Here is a 22,720-nt window from a genome sequence, read left to right as displayed (position 1 = left end):
TGTATATTCAAATATATGCCTTGAAAGAGACATTGTTTATTACAGGGGTTAATTTTAATTGTTTATTTACACATTAATTAATTTTTTTTTTTAAAGAAAAACAGGCCTGAAGCTCAAAACCATGTCAGCTTAATAACTGCAGCTTATATCATTTGCAAGGGAGAGACTACAATGCAGTCTCACCCCTACAACTGCAGAATAGTTCATATATCACCAATGGAGTCAGTGGGGACACCATACAGACCTCCCCCACACTAACCCCCCCCCCCCCCCCCCCCAAAACAGGATGCTAAAGTCCAGGGGAAGCACATACAAAAAAAGATAGCGATTTCATAGCGATTTCAGCCGGTTGCAAGTTACAAGAAGATTTGGTTTCATCTGTGAGTCATTGGTTGAGGTCATCACTCTCAATGGGTTTGATCTGTGATGAAAGTCAATCATTAATTATTTATAATATTTGTTATATCATAATTATCAGTGATTATTGGTACAAGTTGTCTTTTTTTAAATTGCTCAGTATAATACTTAACTGTATTTCCTGAAGACAGAAATCCCAGCTTTATCACTGGGAATTAGTTGAAATATTATATTGACACCTATTCCACTATTTTTCGTATGATATATTTACAGTCCCAAATATATTATTTATACTGCTTGTATTTTGATGGGTGGATTTCAAGTCTTACATTTTTTCTAAATTTGCTATTAAATCATCTCAATATGCGTGTAAGGTACATAGCATACGCATGTAAAATATTTCAGGGTGCCTTGTTTTATGATCTGGGAAATAAAATAACCCATTTGATGCCGGTGCTTCGCTCTTCCCAGTCTGTGTATCCGGCATTGCAGAAATATCTCACATGGTTGTCAAGTGACTGATGCTCCGATAGCCATACCCTGCTTGCCAACACCCAGGACTCCATGCGTGCCGAATGATTGGATGAGGAAGCATGCGTTGACATCGCACTGCGGCGTGATTGGTCACGTCGCCCGGCGTACGTCCGTATCCATCGCGCAGGCGCCGCCTCCTGTGACATCACTTGGTGGGAAAATGGCGCTGCGGTCGGTGGTGTTTAACTGTCTGAAATTTTCGTTTAATTAATATTAGTTAGAGTGGTGTTTCTCTCATCAAAATGACACTAAGATGTACACGCAAACACACTTTAAGTGTCAAGACGTTTGTTTAAAGACAAAATGAATCGTAGCCGCGAAAGAGGAACTGCTAGGTATCTAGCTAGTTAGCCAATCCAGCTACCTGGTTTACGACGCAGTAGAAATGAACGACAATGGCAATAATGCGGGTCGTTTTATCTGAAACTTATTAACTTCTTATTTAGCAAGTTTCATAAAGCCATACGTATTTATATATTGTAGTAATTACAATGATTGAGATGGGGATCCGCGGCGGATGTTTGATGTGGGTATCGATTTTGGTCCTGTGGGCACCGAGATGGGCTGAGGGAGCACCTCTTCCGGATTCAGCTACAGGTACGCAGGTTTCTGCTCCTAGTGACAATCTTTCCAGTGACTAAGTGAACAGTTAATGTTTTCAAAGTGGCAAGATGAACATGATTGATGCTCAGCGATGAAATTATTTGGGCTTATACTCACGGCGATACCGGTTCAGAATACTGTGTGTTTTCTCTATACGTCTTTACTTCCATAACAGACATAGGGTTATTTGATTCTATTAGTCAGTCAGTGATCTGATTTCCATCTTTCATACGTATGGCAATTCATCTCTGACAAGTATCGATTGATGTCTTTTTAACCTTTTTGGAATCGTGGGTAATAGGAACATTGCAATCTGAAATTATTAATAAATTGGCAAACGTCAATCAAAGTAACCAAAAAGTTCTGTTTAATAGTTTAGGTATGTGTATATTAATTTAGGTAAGCATTAGTTTATAAATAATTCTCTAAAGAGATCTCTGGCAAGTAAAACACCAGCAGTCTGCGTCAATAAGCAGCTGAATCTGCAGTCAGAGTAATTTTGTAAACCTGTAGTCATCAACAGTCGATATAGCCTAAATTCACAAAACTAACCTGCTGCTCTGCTTATTGGTTCCATGCAAGATCCATTTGGAAGTGGGGTTTGTTGGGGGCTCGAACCCTCTTCCTTCTGTGGAACTGATGGGTGATTAAAGAAATGTGGGGAAACTAGCTTTTACCCGATTTGCTATGCGTAGGTAGTCCGAGTTGTGAAAAGCAGGTTTAATAACAGCAGGGATGAGTAATGATTCCACTGAAGTGAAATATTTGGGGTTCAGTGAAACCAAGGAGTGCAGTCAGATACTGGGGCTTGCTAATTGGGGGCTGTTTAGAAAATGACCAGGGTTGGTGTCAGTGTTGCCTATGTTTCAGCATCGTCCTGTTGTACAGCTGAAATCTAGCAGTCGTGACACATCCCTCTTCATGTAACCGTACGTCCTCCTTTCATATCAGTCGTGGTAAACAATTAACTTGTGTAAATGTTTAGCTTTCCGGATTGCAGCTGTGGCATTATTGTGAATTTCCTGGGTCACGTTTTCACGTTCTGCGCAGAGGTCATACTGCGCAGCCATTTGTTTTCTGTTTGCAGGTGCAGTGTGACAAGCTTAGCGATCCACTGTGAAATAAAATGAAATGGAATGCGGCATAACATGCGCAGCGGCCTTTCCCCGGGCTCGTTAACGTGACAACTGAGCCACCTCGTCACGCCTGGTCTCTCATCAAAAGATACTTCACACTTCTGACCTTTCACCCCTTTGAGCTGCACATTATAACTTTGATTGACTTCTGTAAAGGAGGCTATGATTTCTTCAATAATAGTTTGACTTCGATGAGTGCAGTTGGGTAAATGCTGTTCTCCGCGTGTGGAGCTGCCGTCGCATGGACTAGGTGCGGTGCAGCACCTTAACCAAATGCAGGAAAATCAAGTGTCAGTTTTCATGTTGCCATGAGCACAGTAGTCTTTGGGAAATGTCATGCAAAAGAATGGTGGAGAAGACCTAGTTTGTGTATGTACACAGCAAACCAAAAGGGGAAAAAAAATTGTCGATATTTTGAATTGTCTCTCAAAACATGATCAGGTAAATCATGCATAACCTTACTGCTTGGTCAAGGAGAAACAGACTAATGGTATTAATCAAGTTTCATTTCAGCTCATCTTCAGTCATATAGTTCTGCTGTAATTTGGGCTCACGTCCGGCTGCTTGTGAACCTGTCATTAGAGGTGTTTCAGAGGTGTTATATAAAGAAACACAATGTTTGAGTGAGGAGAACCTGTATGTTCAGTTTACACTGAGCAGCACCCGTCATTGTGGAAGTAGGCTTGACTGCTATAAGTTTTCTGTATCACAGTGTGGATGCAACAGGACCAGGTTCCAACCCCCCCCTCCCCCCATGTGGTGGAGTGTCACTTTGCAGAGTGGAGTGACCCATATAGATGATATAGTGAATGATGTTGTCATTTTTCAGGTCATCGGACGTTTTGACTGTATGTATAAATGTTTCTGAATGGCACTGAAGTTGTTGGTTAAATACCACAATGGTCTGTCTCTCCCTGGTTCTTGGAAGACTCCCTGTTTCATCTTTACCCTTCAGGCGTCTCATTCTCCTTTTACCCGTAGAAGCAAATTATAGCAAAGATATAGCCGCAAGTGCAAAAACCACGAGCTGTTAACCATCAGGCTGTATCTGCGAGAAAGGATGATCCGCTGGAAAAAGTTTACCTCATTATTTATCTATATTTACAGAATAGATTTATTTAGCTCTTTGGTTGGCTGCTTTCACTGTTGCGCAGAAGGAAATCGTATTTACGCGTTATGAAATAGCTGAGTTTTGCAAATAGCTGTTTATCATCCACCCCCTAACGAGCCCAAACCGCAAACACCTTCAAGTTCCCACACCGGGATGTGAGTTAATTTTTTACAAGGATTCCAACAGTAAGTCAGCGATGCATTAAGGAGCAACCGCACAAGCTTGGCAGTCAGCAGCACGCCTTCCAGGCGTGTCGGTGCTGTGCACCTTGACCATCGTCTCCTGTCAGCTGCGTAACAGGCACGTGTGATGGTGCCACTGCCGGTCCATTAACACTGCCGCAGGATCGCAAGCTATCTGTGCCGCTGTTAGCATTGCCAACTTGATCTGATACTGACCCTCGTAGCTCTGTGGCTTAATTGATTAGCTGGTTCGCTCTTACAGTAACATTTAATTGTATAGCTACTGTTTTTTTTCCCACGCTATTGTCAGTGGCGTGACGTGACATGACCTGGAATCTTCATGTATCTATGTACAGCTGCTTAGCTAATGTATGTGTGTTTCCTTTGGAACAGTACATTATAAACTTAAAGCAATATATGTTTACTGTTGTCATTTGGTGCATTCTGAGTGAAAATGTGGTGTAATTCATTTCATTCGAAGTTTTATAAGATATACAGCAGGGTTCTTCAACTCTGGACCTCGATTCAAAAAAACCTGAATCCTGTGTATCAGTTCTGGTGCTGCTGCTGTTGCTCGGTCCTTTATACGTGGGTTTCTGTGCTGTAGACGGGTCTCCTGGTCCATCCCTGGAGCTGGTGGTGCTGCTGTCTGCTGCTGCCCTGGTGGTGCTGGTTGTCACGGTGATCAACTGTGCAACTTGTTGCAAGGAGCAGGTGATCAACTTCAAGGTGAGCAGACCCCCGCTGGGGGTCCGGCCTCTGCGTGACTGGTGTCCGTCAGTGTATTTGGGTCCCGCCACTAAGTCATGGCCGCTGATTGACTGTAGTTTTCAATCACTGATAAAGCACCCCCCACATGTGAAGATTAAAGGCCATCAGTTGCTGTACTCGTGGATCACCACAAGGGGCAGCCTTCAATATGACAGCAGTCAGCGACCAGAAACTGAATCCCTTCCAGATTCAGGATATATATGGGAGGGAACGTTACACTGTGTTCCCTCACTCGGTGCCTGATAACTAGCATCAGCGCTAAGGGTGCTTCTAGTTTTAGTTTATTTGCTGCAGTCAGGTGCAGCCGTTTGCAGTTACATAAATAACCCGTCAGCCAAGGAGCCGTCATCGCCGATACAGTGTGACAGGAAGCCGCTCGTCCTGCTCCCTTTCAGGAATTTGAAGACAACTTTGAGGATGAGCTGGATTTCACCCCCCCTGCCGAAGACACGCCTTCTGCCCGCGCCTCAGCCGAGGTCTACACCCTGGCTGTGTCCCCGGTAGCCTTGCCATGCCCCCCCCAATTGCAGCCACCTCGAAATACAGGTGAATGGGAATCTCTGAAACGGGATCCGCTTATTTGGAGGCAAAACCTCCACATTTATTTTCCGGGGGTATTAAGTTAAATGCTGAGTAGCTAAAGATTGATGCAGGCTGCAGTATTAACAGCTCTACCTTTGAGTTAATAAAACGTAAAAACTCATGGGACAAAGGCGTAATTTTTAAGGAAATTCTTTCATTATTCCACTGTTGTTCCTATACCCAGCTATAAATATTATTGACTTCCAGCAGATAGGAGGTATTCTGGCTGTTGTTTCAGCTACTGTATCAGTTGATGTCATAATATTGTCACCGCGAGCCTGATTATGCAAACTTAAACATGCTGTTAGGAGTCATGCAGCCTGATGTTTGAAGATAATATTCCACTTAATGTGCTGATAGTAGCATGCAGTGCTGAGCTGGACTCTGGACTTTGTTCTAATCTCTCTCTCCCACTCTCTCTTCCTCTCTCTCTCTCTCTCTCTCTCTCTCTCTCGCTCACCTTTGACTTTGGCAGAAGACCCTGTGCCCTCTCAGGTTATTCGGCACAACTTGAGTTATCTCCAGGAAGTGGGCAGTGGCTGGTTTGGCAAGGTGTGCACAGTCTGGCCACTTCTCTCCTGTAGTGTATGTGTTATGAATGAAAACTGTAGCTAATTTCCGATTTTATTTCGATGATACGCATGCTAATTTACCCTTACGTGGTTTTATTTCAAAGGGACGCTTGTTGAATTACTGAAGAAATATTTTTGCGTAGCCTGTCTCAGGTTTAAAGTTTGAAGGGAGATTTTTGTGTGGAGAATCATGGCACAATGCTATGAATATTCTCTGTATTGTATTCTTTATGCTCGTCTCCCAGAATCCTTTAGCAGAATGTTTAGAGGAAAAAGTTGAAGCAATCTGATTGTAAAGAATAACACTGTGGCATTTAATGGTTTGTGGTTTTAAAGTCCATTTGGAGAAAGTCCAAAGGCACTAGACAATCATATGTTACTTTGGGTTTCACCTGTGGCGTTTAACCCTGAAAGGTCCTACTGAGTGAGATGTACACAGAGCCCAGTGTGGCTCGGGTTCTGGTCCAGGAGCTCAAGGCCAGTGCCAGTGCCCAGGATCAGAGCAGGTTCCTCCAGCAGGGTGACCCCTATCGGTGGGTAAGGGTAATGCGTACCAGGGCCTTAGCTAAATGGTGTTTCTGTACAGCTGGGGCGTCAAACTGCAGTCCTGGGGGGCCGGAGCCCTGCACATTTTTGTGTTTCCCCTCATTTAACACTTCTGATTCAACTCCTTGTGCTAATTACCACACAGCTCTTGAGCTGAATCATTTGTGGTGGATCAGGGAAAGAACTAAGCTACACAGGGCTCCGGCCCCCCAGGACTGGAGTTTGACACCCCAGCTGTGCAGCATTTATGTTTTTTTTATCAGGCAATGTCTTTATGAAGCACTAATATTACCCCTTACCTCCCCTTAGTGCCTTTGTGTTGCCGGTAATGTGGCGTTTCTGTTCCCAGGGTCCTGCAGCACCCCAACCTTCTGCAGTGTTTGGGTCAGTGTGTGGAAGCCATCCCATTCCTGCTGGTCTTCGAGTTTTGCGAACTGGTAAGCGAGTAGGTCTTGAGCCGGCGCTGATGGTTTTATTCTGATGCCGTGAAAATGTTTCACTTGTGTGAGTGTGAAGGTTCAGTGGAGGTTCAGGAGTTTGCCTCAGTACCGTGTCTCTGCTCTTGCTTACGTCTGGAAACCCCGGGCTTTGCTCCTTGCGTCTCTCGGGGCAGGCCAGGCTTCGTGGTGCTGGTAGGCCGATCAGCACGCAGCCGTTCTGGGTTCTGTTAGCACAGCACGCACCGGTTTCCCTGGTCTATTTCGGGCTCGCTGAGAGCCGTTGCCAGAGGCCTGTGACACGTAGCTGTAGTTTAACTGGGACGGCTCGGATTCCTGAAAATGCCGGTAAAGCAACAAGCTCCTTTTACCTATAGTGTCAGTAACATCACAGTGCACAGGGCCTTTTTATGGCAATAGCCTGCCGTCTGACAAAGAGTAAAGGTTTGGGAAATGGCTTTACTATTTGTAGATGATTTTACGATGCAGCTATGTGCAGAAATACAGCCTTTTTTTTTTTTTATTGCTAACGCTATAATAAACAGCCCTTAGGTTACCTTATAAATATAAAACGACTCATGGCTTTATTGACGACACATTATTAAATTGTGGAGTCATTTGTCCTGGCTTGTGTGTGTGTGTGTGTGTGTGTGTGTGTGTGTGTGTGTGTGTGTGTGTGTGTGTGTGTGTGTTTTTCTATTCACCTGCTCTTGGTGTATAGTGCAGCCCTGCTGATAAGTGTGACCAGCAGGGTGTGCTGTTCTGCAAGCAACGCATACTCGCCAAACAGCCAGTGATTTCTCCAGTGTAGAGTCTCCACCACACAGTAGACAGAATGAGCATTTCAGTGTAAACTCTACTGGCCTCATTAAAACCCCCCTAACCCTTGTTTAGAAGGGCGCATTTCTTGCAGCGCCCCGCAGTTACCCAGTTCTAGCCCCGGGGGGCGTGTTTCCCGCTGTGGGGTTATCCCCAGAGAGCTGCCTGTTGTGGGTGATGATCTCAGAGCGGCAAACGTTGCGTAACGCCGGCAGGACTGTCAGCGCGGAGGGTGTTCGGGGCCTGCCCTTGGCTTGAGTTTCATCTCCCTGCTCCGTCAGCAGGTGTTTGGATGTTTTCTTTGGCAGAAAATAGTTTGTGTCTGTTTGAGTTTCTATATGTATGCTTGTTAGAGACTGTTTGAATGTCTCTCTGCTGTTAAACTGGCATCATGAAAAACTCAGTTTTAATTTATTGGGAAAGTTATTATTGTAAAAGTATTACTTCATTGGGCTTTTATTATTTATGTTAATCTGAAGCTGTATAACATGATCAGTGATATATAAAATGCCCTACTGGTTCTATTAAGAATTGGGGAAAGTGCTGATAGGGGCTTGCCATGCCACCTGCTGGACCAGGCATGGTATTGTAGCTGTCCCGCCATTCCTTGTGCAGTTGCCCAGGCTCGGGGGGGGGGGCGGGGGGGGGGATGATAGGGCTTGATAGTGCTGAGACGGATTTTTGTTTCCATCCTGTATCAATGGTTACCAGTGGTAACCCTGATGCAGTGCATTCTGGACTGAAATATAGTGCTGTGTGCAACTGGAGCTGGCTGTTCCAGTGGCAGGTGCTGTAGTGATTGACGTCCCCTGGGGGGGGGGGGGGGGTTCCCACAGCCGTCGCCTGTGGTGGGCGGAGCATTGTGGGTGGGGCTTATTTGGGTCATACTAGCTCAAAGGCTCTGTGTACTGTAAACGTAATTGGCTAAGTACGTTTGGCTGAGTATTGTACAGTGAATAGATGGCATGCTGGGGGCGAGAGATAATGAACAGTGTCCCTTGGGTGTAAATTGCTGTGGTGTCATCTGTGACGCTGTGTAAACAGCTTTGCCGGTATTGGGTCCAGCCCTGGACTTCGGAGACGGACCTGCAGTGGCACTGCTCCCTCATGGTGACACTTTTAAAAGCACATCTGCCTGTTTTCTCCTGCGGCCTTTGTGAGGGAGATGCTGTCGCTTTAATGAGAATGACCCCCCCCCCCCCCGCGGAGGCAAGACGGCCTGTGACGGTGGTCTCTGTCTTCCAGGGAGATCTCCGGAGCTACGTGGCCCGGCAGAAGGGGGAGCTTGCAGATGAGGAGAAGCTTCAGCTGCAGAAGATGGCGTGCGAGATAGCCGCGGCTGTGGCCTTCCTACACAAGCACAGCTTCCTGCACAGGTACCCTGGCCTCCGCGCCGCTCTCGTCACGCTGTGCACACGTATGCAGAAGCACACTGCCCCAGCTCCCGTTCCCTTAAACAGCGGCCTTCCCTTCCAGACATGTCATCTTACCGGCCATTATTATCAAAGTCGGCTTCGTAGCTGTGTCCAGCTTTATCAGACCGGACCGGCATTTGACAGATATGCCCCTTTGGCAGTGCCAGTGTTGGTGCCCAGGAACCTCTCCCCTTACTGGACCCGGATGTGGGGGTTTCCGGTCTTCCCGTCCGCCAGGTTGCGGTGCCCGCCCCAAAACCACGGCGGGTTCCAGCGCTTTCCAAAAATGGAGGCTTCCTTTTCGTTTTCGCCCCCATCGCGAGTCGCCGAGCGGGTCGGCGTCGGGTGACATGCAGCGCTCAGCTCGTCTGCCGCTCCTGCGGCTCGGAATAAGCCTCCGGGTGTCGAATTGCACAGCTCCCACGCATTGTTGGAGGTCGGGTGTCGTCTGTCCGCGGGATCTGATGATTCTGCTCTTCTCGTGTAAAAGGATATATTCGCATTGGGAGTTTTTAACTGTCTAACCGTTCAAAGGCGGGTAGGACGGACCAGTGTGCCGCTTCAGTGTCACTCGGCCCGGACGTGAGTTATCGACCAGCCGTGTGGCTTGTTGCATGGACTTGTGGGATACGTATGACCATATGCTCTATCGCGTATACTTGGCCTCATCGCCTTGTGGCACGTGCATAAATAAAACGATACGAGTCCTTGGCTGGTGATGCCGCAGAATGTTTTGTTAATAAGGCCCGGCTCATGAGTGGTCGGACATCCCATAAAGAAGGTCCTGTTATGAGGCCCGGCTCAGAAGTGGAAGGATAATTCTCACGCAAGGTCTTGTTGCTGGACCTAGTTCATAAATGGGTTGGTGTACAACTCACTGGGTTTGGGGGTTTGTATTTGTGTCTGGAAGGTTGTGGGATCCTGTCCCAAAGCCGACAGTGATCAGTCGTCACGTGACCCCATGTGCTCCTGGGCTGTGGACCGGCCAGCCGGCGCTGCCTGCTTCCCGCCTTTCCTTATTTGTACCTCGGACAAAAGTGTAAAGAAGTAAATGGGAGAATGTCCCCTAAAAAGCTGGTGTTATGGTGCCCAGCTCTCGAATGGGCCAACACTCATGGCCCGGCTCTCCATGAAGACCATGACCGGGGAGAGGCCCGGTTCCGGGGCCTGGATTAGGCCTCCGCTAACACACTTCTCTTCTCCCTTCAGCGACTTGGCTCTGCGCAACTGCTTTCTTACCGCTGACCTCACTGTTAAAGTAGGAGACTATGGCACTGGGCCCTTGGCGTGCAAGGTACGTCCAGCGGGGATCAGCGGGGATCAGCGGGGATCAGCGGGGATCAGCGGGGATCTGGAGTCTTCAGCCCAAAATGGGAAAACCTGCTGCTATGATTCCCAGTACTGTATAATAATAATAAAGCCAAGTAATGAAGAAAGATGAGTTTGTCTTATTGTAAGACCACGATTGTAGTTAGCTAACCATCATTTGGGGACTGACAATTTGGGTGACAAAACTTTGAAATATGACTTTTGAAGTTTGAAATATGCTATTTGCTCAAGCTAACCTGTGGGTTCTGAGTATACAAGGGCCCTGACCTACCATAAAAAAACTATAACAATTATCAGAGTCAGGCGCGTCTGAGGTTAAGAGGAACTCGAGCTGAATGCTTGCATGTAATGCCGGTGGTGATGTAATGCCGGTGGTGATGTAATGCCGGTGGTGATGTAATGCCGGTGGTGATGTAATGCCGGTGGCACCTCACTTGTTCTCAGGAGGAGTACATCACTACGGAGGCGGACACCGAGGTCCCCCTGCGCTGGATGGCCCCCGAGCTCATCGGGGAACTTCATGGTGGTGTGATCGCTTCAGAACAGACCAAACCGGGCAACGTGTGGTAGGTTTTAACTTCCTGTATGCTTATTGCTGTCTGAAGGTGTCCAGCTGTGTGCCGGACGTGCGTGTTGCCTTTTCAATGGACATTTACAGAATTTCTGACAGAATTCTTTGATTACGTCTGCAGAATGCTCTTTAATTAATGCGCAATCTGGATATTTAGATTGTATGTTTGATTTGATAGATTGTATTTATATATTGTCATTTTCTTTCTATACTCCTACTTTACTTTTTACCTTTTATTTTATTTTTGCACAGCAAAAATAAAATGTATCAGAGATACAGTACAACTTGCAGTGAAATGTATGTGACGAATAAATCTCTCGAATCACAAATGGCATTTCTATACATCTTTGTCCACACAGCTTCCAAGCATGGGCGGATACAAAGTGTCCCCTTGGCAACTGCAAGTAGTTAGTCTGAACCCTAGAAAGTAGGCTTCGTTATAGTCTATCAGTGGTGCATTATGGGTATGCTTCTCCAGGGCTTTGGGCGTCACGCTGTGGGAGCTGTTCGAGAGTGGAGTGCGACCCTATCCCAGTCTGTCGGACATGGAGGTGTTGCTTCACGTCATCAAGGAGCAGGGCGTGAAGCTGCCCAGGCCGCGACTGGTCCTGCCGCACTCGGACAGGTGGTACGTTTCCTCGCATGCTTCGATCTGGTTCTTCCCATGGGCCCTGCATCCTTGCCTCCTGATATTCATAATCAATCTTTTTCTTTGTTACAAATTCAAGTATCAGTATAGTTATGTTCTTACAAATACACACATCTGTTTACGACCAAAATCTCCCTGAACGGGAAAAGACGCCTTTATACCAGTTTATACGAGTCTTGCTCATAGTGGTGGGTAACAGGACCCCAATGGTACCAAATCTTGATAATATTAGATATTATTACTGTATGTTGTGCTGTAATTGATTGTTCAGTTTTGAATTTCAGACTTGCCTGTACTTGGCTGTCTAGATATTCCTGACAATATTACATTCCTTGTTCTCTAATCTCAGGGACCAGAATAGATATTTCTTCCCTTTCATGGTAGCTGTCTTCCTGTGGAGTTTGCAGAAATGGCTCACGGCGTCCTGACACTGAGCCAAGCATCCATGCAGATAGAAGGACGCTTTCCAGACCCCTGCGAATGCTACCTGACAGCATCCACTCAGTTGATTTGTGCACTTACTGTTGTTTTTCAAACCGTAAGGCTTAGTGGCTGCTGGCAGGTGAAAACTGAAAATTGGCCAAGGCTCGATTTAACGAGTCAGAACGTTTCATTCTAATACCAAATAAAGACATGCAACATTTCACATCATCGTTAATGGTTTTTGTGATATGGCTGTTGGGATACCCCTCCGACCTGATGAGTGGGGACCTCACTTTTCTCAGTGGGATTTTGCTTGGAATCTCCTGAAAAACTGTTTGTAAAAGATTTAATTTCGTCCCTAGTTTAGTTGTAGGTTTTTGTAGGCTTCTGCAAGAAAACTGAGGATGAAATTGACTCATTTTTAGGATTATTACAATGTGGTTTTTGAAAGAGATAATGACAATGGCAAAAAATATCCCTTTGTTTTTATGACAAAATACTTGAATGTGATCATTTTGGACAGTGAAGTAGAAGCATTTGTATATGCTGCTAGATTCCTTCATTATCATTGAAGCCATGTGTAATGAATAGCTATGCAAAGGTGTAGGTCTGCCCTCTCCTCAGCTATCCCTATCCTCGGCAGGTACGAGGTTCTGCAGTTCTGCTGGCTGGTCCCAGACAAGCGGGCCACGGCTGAGGAGGTCCACCGGCTGCTCACCTACCTCCGCTTGCAGGCCCAGAAGCAGTCTGAGGAGGACTTCGAGCAGCGATGGGACGCCCTGAAGCCAAACCCACCAGCCAAGCAGGCTACTCTCAGTCACTCCTCCTTCCCGATTCTGGATCGTTTCGGCGATGAGGTTTTGGCCCGGGAGGTAGACGAAGTGCTGACAGTGACAGAGACAAGCCGGGGACTCAGCTTCGAGTATGTGTGGGAGACGGCTAAGCATGATCACTACAACAGTGCCAGCGGTGGTGGCCTTGCCTTGGACAGCGGATTTAATTACCACAACATGTTCTTCCCCACGCAAGGGTACAGTCCAGAAACTCGCGCTTTACCGTCTCAGCCCGAGAAGGGCGCTGAGATGTTGCCTCCACCCGGCGTCCCTGGAATCTTGCCTGTCTTCGACGCGCACAAGACGGCCACTGGCAATGAGTACTACATTCAGTTGGAGGAGCAGGAAAAGTGTCGGGATGAGGAGAACCTTGTGGAGTTCAGTGGGGGATGTGAGGATGGAATGACCCCCAGCGGGCAGCAGTTTGTGGTGCTGCGGGACATTCCCCTGGATGAGTCCAGCACGGACGTGGACTTCTTTCATCGCAGCGTAGACTCCAAGGACTCCTATCTTCACGAGAGCCAGGCATGGTCATCCAGTGATCAAGAGAGTCCCTACCACTCCAACATCTTCAGGGAGAGTGGTTCCAACGTGAAGGACTCCAGCACCTGGGGCAAAGGGTTGGTGGAGATGCCGGAGCTTAATGGGAGGGGGGATGCAGGCCAGCTTTCAGAGAGCAGCAGCAAACTCCAGGAAACTACCCTGGAGAACCAAGATATAAGGCAACTTCTGAACTCAGACAAGCTGACAGAAAATTTCTTGTTCCTCAAGGACAAGCACCTAATGAAGGAGGACTCTAATCTGTCAGAGGAACAGGAGTCTCATTACACAGGTAGTATAGGAACAGATTCAGCCTGTAATCCAGGGACAAATGTCACATCTGAGGACACATCTGAGAGAGTAGTGTCTGGCCTGTTTGACGGCCCTGTACAATGTGGGGTGGGTTCGGTTTCTGCAAATGAAGAGCATTTGAACTCAAGTGCCGACATAACTGGCTTTTTGGAGCCTTTTAAGAGTATTGAAACACTGGTGCCTTTAAGTTCACTGGTTAAAGCAGAGAACTGCAATAACCAGTTATACATAGGACATGGCTCTTCCACTGAAGATGTTCCACTGCATTCCTCTGGATCTGGCATGGTTGTCCATTCAGATTCTACCTCTGTGAGTAGTGAAGTCACTTTCAGTTCTATAAATGGCCATCATTCCACGGTGAGCTGTGAACAAACCACTGAAGACTTTTTGTGCACCGGTGCCAAAATCTCCAGCCTGGAGGCACGTTCAGGAGCTTCCGGGGAAGATGAGAACCCCACAGACGTGAAGGATCTTTCAGAGCAGTCTAGTCTTGCTTCTTCTGCTGCACATATGAGTAAGACTGTGGTGGGCGGTGGCCCAGCTGAAAGCACTATGAAGGATGTTAAGAACAGCTTGAACATTGTGCTGTTTGCACCGCCCCAAGCCGCAGATTCAAGCCCAGGGTCATTAGTCAGTCCTGAAAACAATGACTCATCTTTAGATGAATCTTCCTTCCTGACCTCTGATCCTTGTTTAGACAAGATCAGCCAGGACAGTCTGCTGGACAGCACTGTCTCCACACCACTGTCAACCACTGAGCTTTCTGCCGAGACGCCAGACTCGTCAGACTCCATGGGTCCTCAGAAACTCCAGCCCCCACAAAAAGCAGTGGACAGTGGCTATGAAACGGAGAATCTGGAATCTCCGGAGTGGAACTGCCAGGCTGTCGCCCCAAGCACAGTGCTGCAGCCTGACCTGCCGCAGATCATTGTTTCTGGGGTGGAAGCTGAGGCTGACCTGCAGGGGGAAGGGACCGGGGACGTGGCCTTGCCCTCTGCCCAGTCAGGTAGTGCTCCTCCTGCCAGTCAGCTTTTGCCAGGGGGCAGTCAAGCTTGCCGAGACTCTGCGTATTTCTCTGATAATGAAGCAGAGCAAGATAAGAAATATGAAGATGGGGAATGTGCAGGGAACTCGAGTGATGCCACTCTTTGGTCAACAGGGACCTTTGGAAACGTAGCATCAGTTCATCATAATGTTTCTGGGGATCTCATAGTAGATACAGTTCCGCAGGATATTATTACTGAAGGGCCAGTGTCCCACCTGAGGAAGGAGATGCCTGAGCTAGTCCTCAGCACCGAGGAGGACTGGGACAGGATGATGAAGGTTGTTATCGATGGTACAAAGCAGGAGCTTGAGGTGTTCCCAGAGCCCAGAGTCGGTCTGGAGGAGCCTTTTTCAATATTTGAGGACCCAGAACAAGTCGAGAGATGCAGTGCTCCAGGAAGCCCCCCAGAAGACCGATCAGTGCAAGCAAAGCTGCTCCACATAGGAGAGGGTCCCAAACTGAAGGAACCTGACGTCGAGGGAAGATACCTGGGCAAGCTGGAAAGCATGACCCCTCTAGTGGTAGTAGAGGATGACATGGAAGCAGATGAGGAAGACGAGGAGGAGAACAGCGAGGACTCGGACGACGACGTGCTAGCTTACCGGCTGCATAGCTCCGACTCGGAGAGCGAGGACGACACCCAGTACCCAGTGCCTGTTGTTGTTACGGACACTAGTGACAGCCACAAACTTAAGAGCCTGCTGAAGAACACCATGCCCTCACCTAGCAAGTCGTCACTGCCAGGCAGCTATAATGCTTCCCCCATTAAAAAGGCCATCTCGTTCTTTGATGATGTCACCGTTTACCTTTTTGATCAGGTACTCTTTTACTGTGGGAAAACCTATTGGCTAGATTTCCTCATGTTCGGTGAAATGTCAAATAATTCATATTTACTGGTCCAGAGATTGCCTGTCTTGACCTTTTCTAAATGTGAGCTGGTGTGCATTGAGCGTGAGATTAGAGCGTAAAAGAGAATATATAACAAACAGAGAAGCCTGAGATGAATATGAGAAGCTCCTCTTTGCTTCTGCTACGAAAAGTGAATCACCTGCAATTAGTCAACAGAAATCGGAAAGCTCATTCCGTCTCGCCGAGCTCCAACTGTAAAACGCCGCCTACCGTCATTGGCCTCTTGACAGTGACATACATGTGCCAGGCAGAGTTTAAAGATGACCGCAGGGTCTCCTCTGACATGTGGATGTTGGTATGGCATTTGATGTCTGGCTCTTTCGGCTTACGCTGAACCTGTGCACCCCCCCCCCCCCCCCCCCCAGGAGATCCCCACTAGGGAACTGGCCAGCCCAGCGTTGCGCTCCAGCAACTTGGCCCAGTTCAAGAGTCCAGCATCCTCAGGCAGTTTCCTGGCCCGCACCCTCTCAGAGGGATCCACGGATGAAGAAGGTATTGTACAGTCTGTGTGCCTGCTCATGCATCTGTGTGCATGTATGGATGTGTATCCCTGTATAAATCCCTGCCCTCCCCCCCAGGCGGCGGGTTCGAGTGGGACGATGACTTCTCCTCTGACTCGCCCTTCATCTCCAAGGCCACCGGCAGTCTGGGGACGTCCAGGACATCTGCCGCTTTCTTCTCCCTCCCTACAAGCCAGGCCTCTCCTTACGCCATGTCCGCCGCGGACCGCGCCCACGACCAGAGCTGGGCCTCCCGCTTCTCCATCTCCACTGCCAGCATGGCCTTGTCTCTCACGCACCTCACCGACTCCGACACGGAGCAAGCAGGCGAGTAGCTGGCGTGTATGTGCTCGTTTGTACAGTGCAGGTGTAGTTTACACACACAGTCATTCACTGTAGTTATTCAGATGACCAGACAATCCAGACCACGTTGACAGTGGTGAGCTGTCTTCATAACTGAAGATCATTATAATATGTACATACCTGCAGATGTAATGATGACAAACAGCTGATAACAGAATAGTGAACAATAACATCCATACAATATACTGTACATACAATACATATATGTGGGCATATATACACACACACACACACACACAATATTTATACAATATGCAATAACATACAAGCAGGGCTGAGGTTGAAGGGTCAGTGGTAAATAACATGGGTGACTGGGATCGTACTGTGACTTACCAGTGTGTATTTGACATTCTTACTGTTAGGGATGCACCAGTACTGGTATTGGGTCTCATACCATGCTCATGTCCTTGTACTCGTCCTTGTGACAATGTGTCTATGACCGATACCACTTAATGATGTATTAGTGATGTCATTAACGAGCAAAATATCTGCAGCGTGGAAATACCTTTAGCTTAATGACAAAACCAAAAGCACAGCGGACTGAAAATCGTGCAGTTCTAAACGATCAAGAAGCAGGTACGAAATCAGGTTCATGCAAAACTAATCTAAACGTCTAAAAACTGAGCATAAGAATTTGATGAAATTGCCATCAATCTGCAACAACCAAACACACTGCAAACACTAGCAGAGAAAATGTCAAACGATAAACCTTGCAGTGAGCTCTTACCCAGGATCAGTCAGGCACAATGTCATCATGGTGCCACATGGAAAAGCATCGTAACTAATGTGGTGCTACGCGGCGTAAGTTACAGTTTGTGAATCACTGTTTTAGAGGTTCTGGAGTCACGCTTTTAAATCATAATTCACCTGTCGATCCATCATTTTCCTCAGAGACAAAAAAAACGATGATCAGCGCTGCTCTGATCAGTCGTCCCCCAACCACTGGGTGGCAAGTCGGAGCTGAATAGCGGATTGTCTGTATATAGTTTTGTACCCCACGTGGTGCTGCAGTAGGGGGAGGGATTCCAACATTATTGCTTATACATATATTTTTAAGTTAAAGTATCACATAATATTTTTTAGACCTCTCATAGCCCTAATTGGTATTGGTGAGTACCAGAAAGTGAGTATTGGTACTCGGCATCGATACTCACACTCAGTCTGAACAAAATGGTTTGTATCTTTTGTGAAATTGCAGGGAGCAGTGAAGATGGAGAAAAGGACTAGCCAGCATGGGGTTTCTCCCGTACCTCCGTCAGGTCCCATGATGCACCTTGTTAAGCGAAGTCCGTCGACTGGAAGCATGAGCTGGCCACCAAAATGCTGGACACAGGAAGTAGCTGGAATCAGCACTGCATCAATTCCGTTTCCATGTTCACTGCACGGCTCGAGTCGCACTTTACAGTGGCTGGTGTTACCCCAGCATACAGCAGTTATCTTGGGCTTGCTGGGTTACTGGCGGTAAGCTCTGCACTCGGTTTAGAAAATTTCACTGGCCTTGTAATGGCCGGAAGCGGCATGTAGCTCTGGTCTGTGTGCTCGGTGCTCCACTTGTTCCTCTGCAGATCATATAGGTGTCGCCCACACTGTGGGAGTCCCTCAGCCATGCCAGCCACCCCCAGCAGCCTTTCATTTACGCTGGCCTGGCTATCAGTGCATCGGTCCGGGTGTCCATTTTAATGCTAACCTGTATCTCTTTCCGGCCTATGGCAGGTCTGGGGAGTGATTTGTAAGCCTCTGCGAGTCTATGGTGCCTCAGTGAGCAGCCTGGAAAAGGGCTGGAGGTTACCTTAGGTGTGAATTTCATGATTATGTACTGTTAGGGGGAAAAAAAACAAAAAAAAAAATCAGCTCGTTTATTGAAGAGCTCCCCCTGCTGTGTCCTGCAGGTAGTGCATGCTGTTTTCTCATTGTTCTTTGGCTTCAGAAGTCGGCTGAATCACGGTGCCTGTGAGGTTAATGATTGTATTCTTTCCTTTTATTTATGTAAAAACTGATTAACTACAGACGATAAAAGATACCTGCAGCCATATGCTAATTGAAGGCCTTGTGGTTAATATGGTTTTAAGAGCAATTTGGCACAGGTGAAGTAAGTTGAGAAACGGTTTGTGTCGGCCTCCACGGCAATTCCGATGTAAATCAGTCTCTGTGTTTGAGTGAGTATAACCCCCCCTCCTTTTAATTAATTCTAACATTAAGGCCATGCTGGATGCCCATTTTTTTCCCTCTTCCATTGAGAACATGTGAGACCGATTATGTCCCAGCTGCAGTTTGATCTCGTCAGGGTCACTGTCAAGGATGGATGGATCATAGGCATCACTGCTTATATTTCAGCTTTTATTTGAACGGTTTCTGGGCAGTCCTGTGTGCCCTGGTCGGAAACATCTGCCGCAGAAGTCGCAGGATCGATTGTGTACGTAACCGAGCGGTGGATGAAATGCAGGAGCAGGAAGGAAAACTTAAATAACACATCAGTTTTTAAAGGGGAGTTCGTTAGCGAACAGAAGACTTCTGCGTTCATTATCATTTTGCAAATGTGAGTAGATGCCCATTTTGTTGAAGTACAGAAGGCACTATATTTTAGTAACATCACCTTTGTAATACCTAGAGTCTGTGCTACAGTCAAACTTGAAATTTTAAGGATTTTGTTTTACTCAACACTACATACATTTGCTTAATCTTGCACATTTAAGAGATCTAATTGTTGAACTGTATGGATGTATATAAATGTTTAATTTTGTCTGTAAATTGGGATAGTTGTAATGGAATTGTAGGTATGAGGTTTCATTTTGTAATTTAAAAGCTTTGTTTAAAAAAAAAAGAACATTCTGGAAAAGGTACTCTGCTGATATCCAATGAAAAATACATGAGCAGATGAGGAAATGCAGGTCTTTGATGTGTAAATTTGAACAAATTGTAATATTTTTACTTCATATTGATGATCATGCATAGTGTAATTGAATGAGTTGTTTATAATTAAATACGCTATGTTTATTTAATATTGGGATATGTTCATTAGTTTTTGTGATCTTTTTTTCTAACAGCAGTCTAACATTCACCTAACTGGCATGTTCAACTACTACAGAGTTTCTGAATTAATTTCTTAAAAAGGGACAATGTAATTTCATTTGGGATTGCTTAAACCAGTACACGTGTATGTAGCCTAAATAAAACATCTGTATTTGCAATCGAAATTTAAGAAATGTAGGACATATTTATCCATCTTCTATATAATCAGTACTAAGCCCCTGGTTAGGATGCGAGTCCATCACGTGACACATACAGGCAATGGACCGTTAAACATCCTGGTCCATCAGACCACAGAACTGCTGACCATCCCCAAGTTAAATCAACGCAAATCTCTGCAATTCCCAAACAAAAGTCCCATGATTCAAATAATCATGAAACCCCGAGGAAATTTCTACCTGTTCTCCAGGTAATTTAGTGGTTAATTTGATGCAATCTGATTCCAATTCGTATCAGAGCTGATAGTCTCTAATTTCAATTTCCAAATAGCCAGGCATTTAGCTGTCTGCCAGAATAGCGTTGCGGGTGTTCGGAGATGCATATCACTTACGTGCGTAACTCAATACTGACTATTTGCGCATGCGTTGTCACTGTTGGCGATGTCGCCAGCTATGTTACAAGCATTTTCACCCATAAACGCTCCCTGCGACGCAGAATCATTCATCATGCCGTGCGCCCGCAGCGTAGGCCGGGGAAACGCCACGCTGACTCCCGTCCATCTGCGCGCTGTATAAGTGCAGGTGCGCCCAGTTTGAGGCCATTCCGACCAGTGCCGTGCAGACTTTTCCATGGGCATGTGCTCGAGCTTGGGCCCGGCCAAGGCTTAGGGTAACTTTGGCGACCGAGAGGGGGGGGGTCTTCCTCGGTAAATTTTAGGTGATTTTCGGTTACAGAAAAGGGGCGACTGCAGTAATTAATACATGACAAGGATGTTCTATATATCAGTCTCTAAAGGATTCTTTTTCCCCTCGATTTTTTCTTTTGTTATGGATACAATTAGTCTGCTGCGGCTATTCGAGACGATTTATTGGGTCTGAAGCTCTCATTTTCATCTTTAAAACTTTGGCATCAGAGTGTGAGACATCGATAATATTGTCATCAGTTTGTGCGACAAAGATGTTGTGAACAGTGCCTTCTGCTGGCTGCGTATGATCTTTAATTTTTACACTGAGCTTTTAGACTACATGAAAGGGTTTAAACCTTCAATCAGGACAAAGAAATGTAAATAGACCCAAGAGAGACCGTTTACCACTAACGCCTAATTACTGAGGGAAAAAAACGAACAACAAAGATCTTGGGGAGGTCCCACTTTAATATATAATGCTGTATTCACTCGTGCTAATATCGAAATATCGCATAAACTTACTCATCTCAGAAGCAGAGCTACTGTAATTAAATCAGTGGTGGCTCATCTTGTCATTAAAACGAGTTACTGCCTTCACCAACAGAGTAAATCATTCTCTCAAATTGGACAGAAAACGATCACATAACAGCAATATAATCTGACAGAAAACAGTGAACAGTTTCTCAGCATTGATATTAAAATTAGACTGACTTCAGACGGACATGCAGTAATATTAGTTGAATGTGTAGCTCTAGGACCTCTTTGGGGGCATATTGTAAAGCCTGGTGCTTCATACCTCACTATGACAAATTGTCAATGTCAATTCATGTTTGATGTGGGCATCAGTCCATCTGTTTTGAGTTGTTTACTCTGGGACATGGCCGATACAAACAACGTGTGAGCCTGTATCAGTGAGAATGGGGGCCCTCACAATTCCTTTAGATCAGTGTTGCCTAATCCGGTCCTTGGGTGCCCTCAGACATTCCATGAACCAGGAGCTGGGAGGGAGCAAAAACGTGGACTGACAGGGAGTTCCCAAGGACTGGATCGGGAAACGCTGCTTTCGATGCTTTACTAAATTTATTATTGATTACCTCAATACTAACGTTAATAGAAAACAAAAATGAATAATGTAAGATACAAAGACTACAGCTTATTAAGTTATATAACAGAGCCGGTGCATGAACTGCTTACATAGATTGTTACAGTGTCACAGCCTCTTTACAGTCTTGTAAACTGTAAATGTTATTTCTAAAGTACTTCTAGTTTAATCAGTATAAAGCCAAATTATGCTACAATGTCTTAAAATAAAATTGCTGCAAAGAAAGTGTGTATAAGCTCAGATAAATAATGACGGAAGCTGCTGCTTAAAACTGGGACTGTCTGGCTCAGACAAATCGCACCACCAGATTTAGTTGAGTCCCATATGGTAATCCGGAGCTCAGAGTATAGGCTGAGTACATATATGGAAGGGCGTCCTCCGCTGGCACCAGGGGGCGCCGACTCGGGTTTCAGCCGAGGCCCGCGGACGGAGGGCGGGACTGCATGGCTTGCAACTCCGTGCTGAGACTCAGCATCAACCCGTCAGAAATACACACCCCGAGAAATGTGATTCGGCCCTGACGCAGTCTACCAGGAGCAAGGACGGGGGAAAGAGTCGTGAACTGAAAGTCAGTCACTGGGAGAGATGCATCAGTTCATGGACACACACATCTGAGGATGCTGTTTAGCCTCGTAAACGGGAACTCCGGGTCTACCTTGTCTATTATCACCGTGCAATAATGTATTTAACACATAATAATTAAAGCCCATTCAGATGTGGTCTGTTTTATGCAAATCTGTTCTAATAGCATTTTTCCAATGAATATCAAAAGCAGAGCCTCTTGGTATTTGGCACAAAGATACGGATATTTATACGACCACACAGACATGATTGGATAAAGCATGAGGGAAATATATTTAAATACACAGAAAATGGAAACTAGAGAAGTACAGAACAAAATTAAGTTTTACATATTTTTATACACCAAACACTTGAATTAATCATCAGTTGTATACCCTACATCTGGTAAGCAAATATATAACATACTATTATTGACACCAACATAAAAATGACCAGATATGCTTGTATTTCCTGCTTTCCTACGATTTCATTCATGTGCATTTTCTTTGTGAAGCCAACAGTTACTGCTATTTCAAAAACTGCTTCATCCTGAAAATGTGTATCAAAAGTGGAGTTATTCTGACATCTAGTGGCAAAATGGTAAAATTGCAATGAGATTTCAATTCAGTAAAATCATGGTTAGGACC

At 46.0% G+C, this 22,720-nt stretch overlaps 1 protein-coding gene across 1 annotated transcript; it reads left to right on the top strand.

Moving 5' to 3' along the window:
• Positions 1–1,031: 1,031 nt before the first annotated feature.
• On the top strand, positions 1,032–19,538 carry lmtk2 (lemur tyrosine kinase 2). Its single transcript, XM_023835522.1, has 14 exons — positions 1,032–1,488; positions 4,531–4,652; positions 5,090–5,240; positions 5,752–5,828; positions 6,263–6,381; positions 6,744–6,831; positions 8,896–9,026; positions 10,275–10,359; positions 10,839–10,960; positions 11,444–11,593; positions 12,681–15,585; positions 16,042–16,168; positions 16,255–16,503; positions 17,738–19,538. Exons 1-14 carry the CDS (start codon positions 1,383–1,385, stop codon positions 17,764–17,766), a joined length of 4,461 nt encoding a protein of 1,486 aa, XP_023691290.1. The 5' UTR covers positions 1,032–1,382; the 3' UTR covers positions 17,767–19,538.
• The last annotated feature ends 3,182 nt before the right edge of the window (positions 19,539–22,720 follow it).

This window comes from Paramormyrops kingsleyae, chromosome 22, assembly GCF_048594095.1.
Source record: "Paramormyrops kingsleyae isolate MSU_618 chromosome 22, PKINGS_0.4, whole genome shotgun sequence".
NCBI classification, from domain to species: domain Eukaryota; kingdom Metazoa; phylum Chordata; class Actinopteri; order Osteoglossiformes; family Mormyridae; genus Paramormyrops; species Paramormyrops kingsleyae.
This window is presented reverse-complemented; position numbering and strand designations above follow the sequence as displayed.